The sequence below is a fragment of the Priapulus caudatus genome, unplaced genomic scaffold, assembly GCF_000485595.1.
Source record: "Priapulus caudatus unplaced genomic scaffold, Priapulus_caudatus-5.0.1 Scaffold8588, whole genome shotgun sequence".
NCBI lineage: Eukaryota > Metazoa > Priapulida > Priapulimorpha > Priapulimorphida > Priapulidae > Priapulus > Priapulus caudatus.
This window is the reverse complement of record NW_014585649.1, coordinates 1-3,513: the sequence shown is the minus strand read 5'-3', so window position 1 is coordinate 3,513 and position 3,513 is coordinate 1. Positions and strand designations below refer to the sequence as shown.

At 47.0% G+C, this 3,513-nt stretch overlaps 1 protein-coding gene across 1 annotated transcript; it reads right to left on the bottom strand.

The window, feature by feature from the left end:
• Positions 1-541: 541 nt before the first annotated feature.
• Positions 542-2,323, bottom strand: LOC106820219 (transmembrane protein 185B-like). The gene is made up of 3 exons (XM_014824756.1): positions 2,108-2,323; positions 1,439-1,522; positions 542-778 (listed from the first exon to the last, which is right to left on the bottom strand). The coding sequence occupies exons 1-3, from the start codon at positions 2,291-2,293 to the stop codon at positions 566-568; spliced, it is 483 nt and encodes a 160-aa protein (XP_014680242.1). The 5' UTR covers positions 2,294-2,323; the 3' UTR covers positions 542-565.
• Positions 2,324-3,513: the final 1,190 nt, after the last annotated feature.

The following is a 3,513-nucleotide window of genomic DNA, read 5'->3' as shown; positions in this document are numbered from 1 at the left end:
GCCGCGTAGCAACGACGAATGCTGCAGCGACGCCGCGTAGCAACGACGATGCTGCAGCGACGCCGCGTAGCAACGACGATGCTGCAGCGACGCCGCGTAGCAACGACGATGCTGCAGCGACGCCCGTAGCAACGACGATGCTGCAGCGACGCCGCGTAGCAACGACGATGCTGCAGCGATGCCGCGTAGCAACGACGATGCTGCAGCGACGCCCCNAGCAGAACACTCACCAGCAATCAGTAAGAACATAAGAACAGCAGAACACTCACCAGCCATCAGTAAGAACATAAGAACATACAGAACACTCACCAGCCATCAGTAAGAACATAAGAACAGCAGAACACTCACCAGCGATCAGTAAGAACAGCAGAACACTCACCAGCCATCCGTAAGAACATACAGAACACTCACCAGCCATCCGTATGAACATACAGAACACTCACCAGCCATCAGTAAGAACATACAGAACACTCACCAGCCATCAGTAAGAACAGCAGAACACTCACCAGCCATCAGTAAGAACAGCAGAACACTCACCAGCCATCCGTAAGAACATACAGAACACTCACCAGCCATCCGTATGAACATAAAGAACACTCACCAGCCAGACAAGGAGCGGAATGACGAGCATCGTGTAGGTGACGGCTGAGTAGACGTTGCCGCGCCGCTGCTCGGGGATGATGTCGGGTGACTTGAGCAGCACGATGGCGAGGATGACGGCGTACAGCACGCCGATGAGAGCCACCGACAGCACGATCCACGTCGGAATCAATATCACCTGGCCGGAATAAAGGAATAGTTTACGCGTGGGGACAGCGCGATCCACGTCGGAATCAAGATCACATGGCCGGAATAAAGAGCTAGGTTACACGTGGGGACAGCGCGATCCATAACGGAATAAAGGAATAGTTTACGCGTGGGGACAGCACGATCCACGTCGGAATCAAGATCACATGGCCGGAATAAAGAGCTAGGTTACACATGGGGACGGCGCGATCCATAACGGAGTAAAGGACTAGGATACACGTGGAATAATGGAAGGAAGGACTATGTTATGCATAAAGACATCTCATCCATGTAGGAATCAGGATCCCCAAGCCGGAATAAAGGACGCGTGGGGACAACGCAATCCATGATGGAAGAATAGGCTAAGTTACACATGGAGACATCTCGTTCAATCCATGACGTGAGAATGGGCTAACTTACATGTGGGAAAAGTACAATCCCCGTTTCCAATCCATGAGGAGCAAGTACCAACATGAATCTTTTTATGTAGGCAGTTACATTGCAGTAAAAATTTGTCTTGCCACAGAGATGTTTATCTGGGGAACATGAAGATGGCAAACAAGATGCTTCCTGATCGTGATAAACGTTTAAGCATGTCAATGACACACATGCATATTACAATAAATAATCAAAGACAGAAAAAGCAACCTACCACCCAACTCCATCCGATGATCTCGTCCAATCGCAGAGGAATGAAGATGAACTGCAATATGTTTACGGAACTGAACAGCTCCATCTACAGTGAAAAAAGGAAAGGATTTCATTAGACAAAGCTTACGCAGCAGGGCCACTGGCCGAAAAATTTCTAGGGGAGGGACAAAATTTAGTTACTCAGCTGAGCAGTCATGATAGAAAGAAAGGTGCACCTCTCTGTCAGTGTATATAGTATGCGTGTGTGTGTGTGTGTGTGTGTGTGTGTGCGTGTGTGTGCATGTGTGTGTGTGCATGCGCATGTGCGTGTGTGTGTGTATGTGCGTGTGTGTATGTGTGGGGGGAGGGGTCATGTGATAACCTGGGATTATAGCTGCAAGCACTAATGACTGCATGATGATTTATATGTATTTTAGGGTTTGTTACGATAGCCTCTCTAGTCATTTTGCGCATCTACCCATCTCGCCCCCTCTCCACAGGCTACGACTCCTACCGATACCACCTTGCTGGTACTACTACAGGACTGCCCCACCCCCCGAGTCAACCGTTCAAGGATATAAGAGCTGCTCCCCAATTCATATTCCCAATGTGCGACATGTGCAAATGTGGACAGCTCTTATATCCTTGGGCCGAGTCAACTAGCGGGCGATCCAGTCGCGCCGCGTCGTACCTCGAACGCCCGGTCGTGCCGGAAGCCCCAGATGCAGACGGCGATGGCGATGATGCTGACGAAGACGAGCGGGATGAAGACGAGGGTCCAGAGCGGCTGCCGCGCGTCGTGCACGTTCTCCAGCTTGTTGCAGACGAGCATCTCGAACATGAGGAGGATGACGTGCAGCGCGACACTGATCATCATCGCCTTGTAGTGGACGTAGCCCTCGCCCTCGATCCTACGTTAAAATCACGTTAAGTTACAGGGGCCGGTTTCACGAAGCGTAATTAAGTCCTTAATCATGATTAAATCACTAATCATGATTAACTTCTCGTACTTAAATTGAAGTGACTGTTTCACGAAGCTAAATTAACTTTAATCATGATTAACTTCTCGTACTTAAATTGAAGTGACTGTTTCACGAAGCGTAATTAACTTTAATCATGATTAAGTTAATCACAATATTTAATTCTACTCAGGGGCATGATTAAATCCACTAATCATGATTAGTTGCTAGTACTAGTAGTAGTATGTAGGTAACTAATCATAATTACAGGAGGTTGAGTATGATTAGTGATTTAATCATAATTAAAGTTAATCACGCTTCGTGAAACCGGCCCCTGGTATATATATCGGCATCCGTTCATCTACGTGAGATGGTGGATATGGAGCAACATGTCATATCTGGTGAGGCCACTCAGTTGTTCATGCTGCAAAAATGGCTGCTACCTGCTAATTACAGGTAGGTCCCGTTTCACGACGGTCCGTGTTACGACTTCACATTTTCATTTACGACTTCACTTTATTTCGAGTTTATTTCGAGTTCGAGTTTCGAGTTTCGAGTTTCGAGTTTATTTCGAGTTCACTTTATTTCGTTTATTTCGATTTTCACTTCACTTCACTTTATTCACTTCATTACGACTTCATTTACGACTTCACATTTTCAAAACTACCTAAAAAATTGAAAATAACAAAAAAAATCGCAACTCTATAATAACACATTGCAGCAACGCCTGTGAGTCCAAACACGCAATATGTGCTTCTTTTGTTTTTCATGGTGCATTGTGGGTGGAATGATAGCATTTAATTGCATTGTAATTTGGTCTTGTTTTAGGACTTTTCATTTTACGACCATGTTTTACCGGAATCTAACCCTGTCGTAAAACAGGACCTCAGGGTTCTCCCTACGTTGCGCAAACGGGGCGCGCGCGCCCCGTTTGGGGAAACTCCCCCCTGTTTGAATCGTTGCGCCCCGTTTGAATTACCTCTGGCCCGTTTAAATTCCACCACAATAAAAGTTTGCCAGCGTGGGAATCGACCGTCAAGAATTGCCGTTCGACCAGGACACCCGACGCGTGTATTTTTACCGTACCACGCATGCACTGCAGACAGTACACAAGTTAACCTGACAATGCACAGTTAAC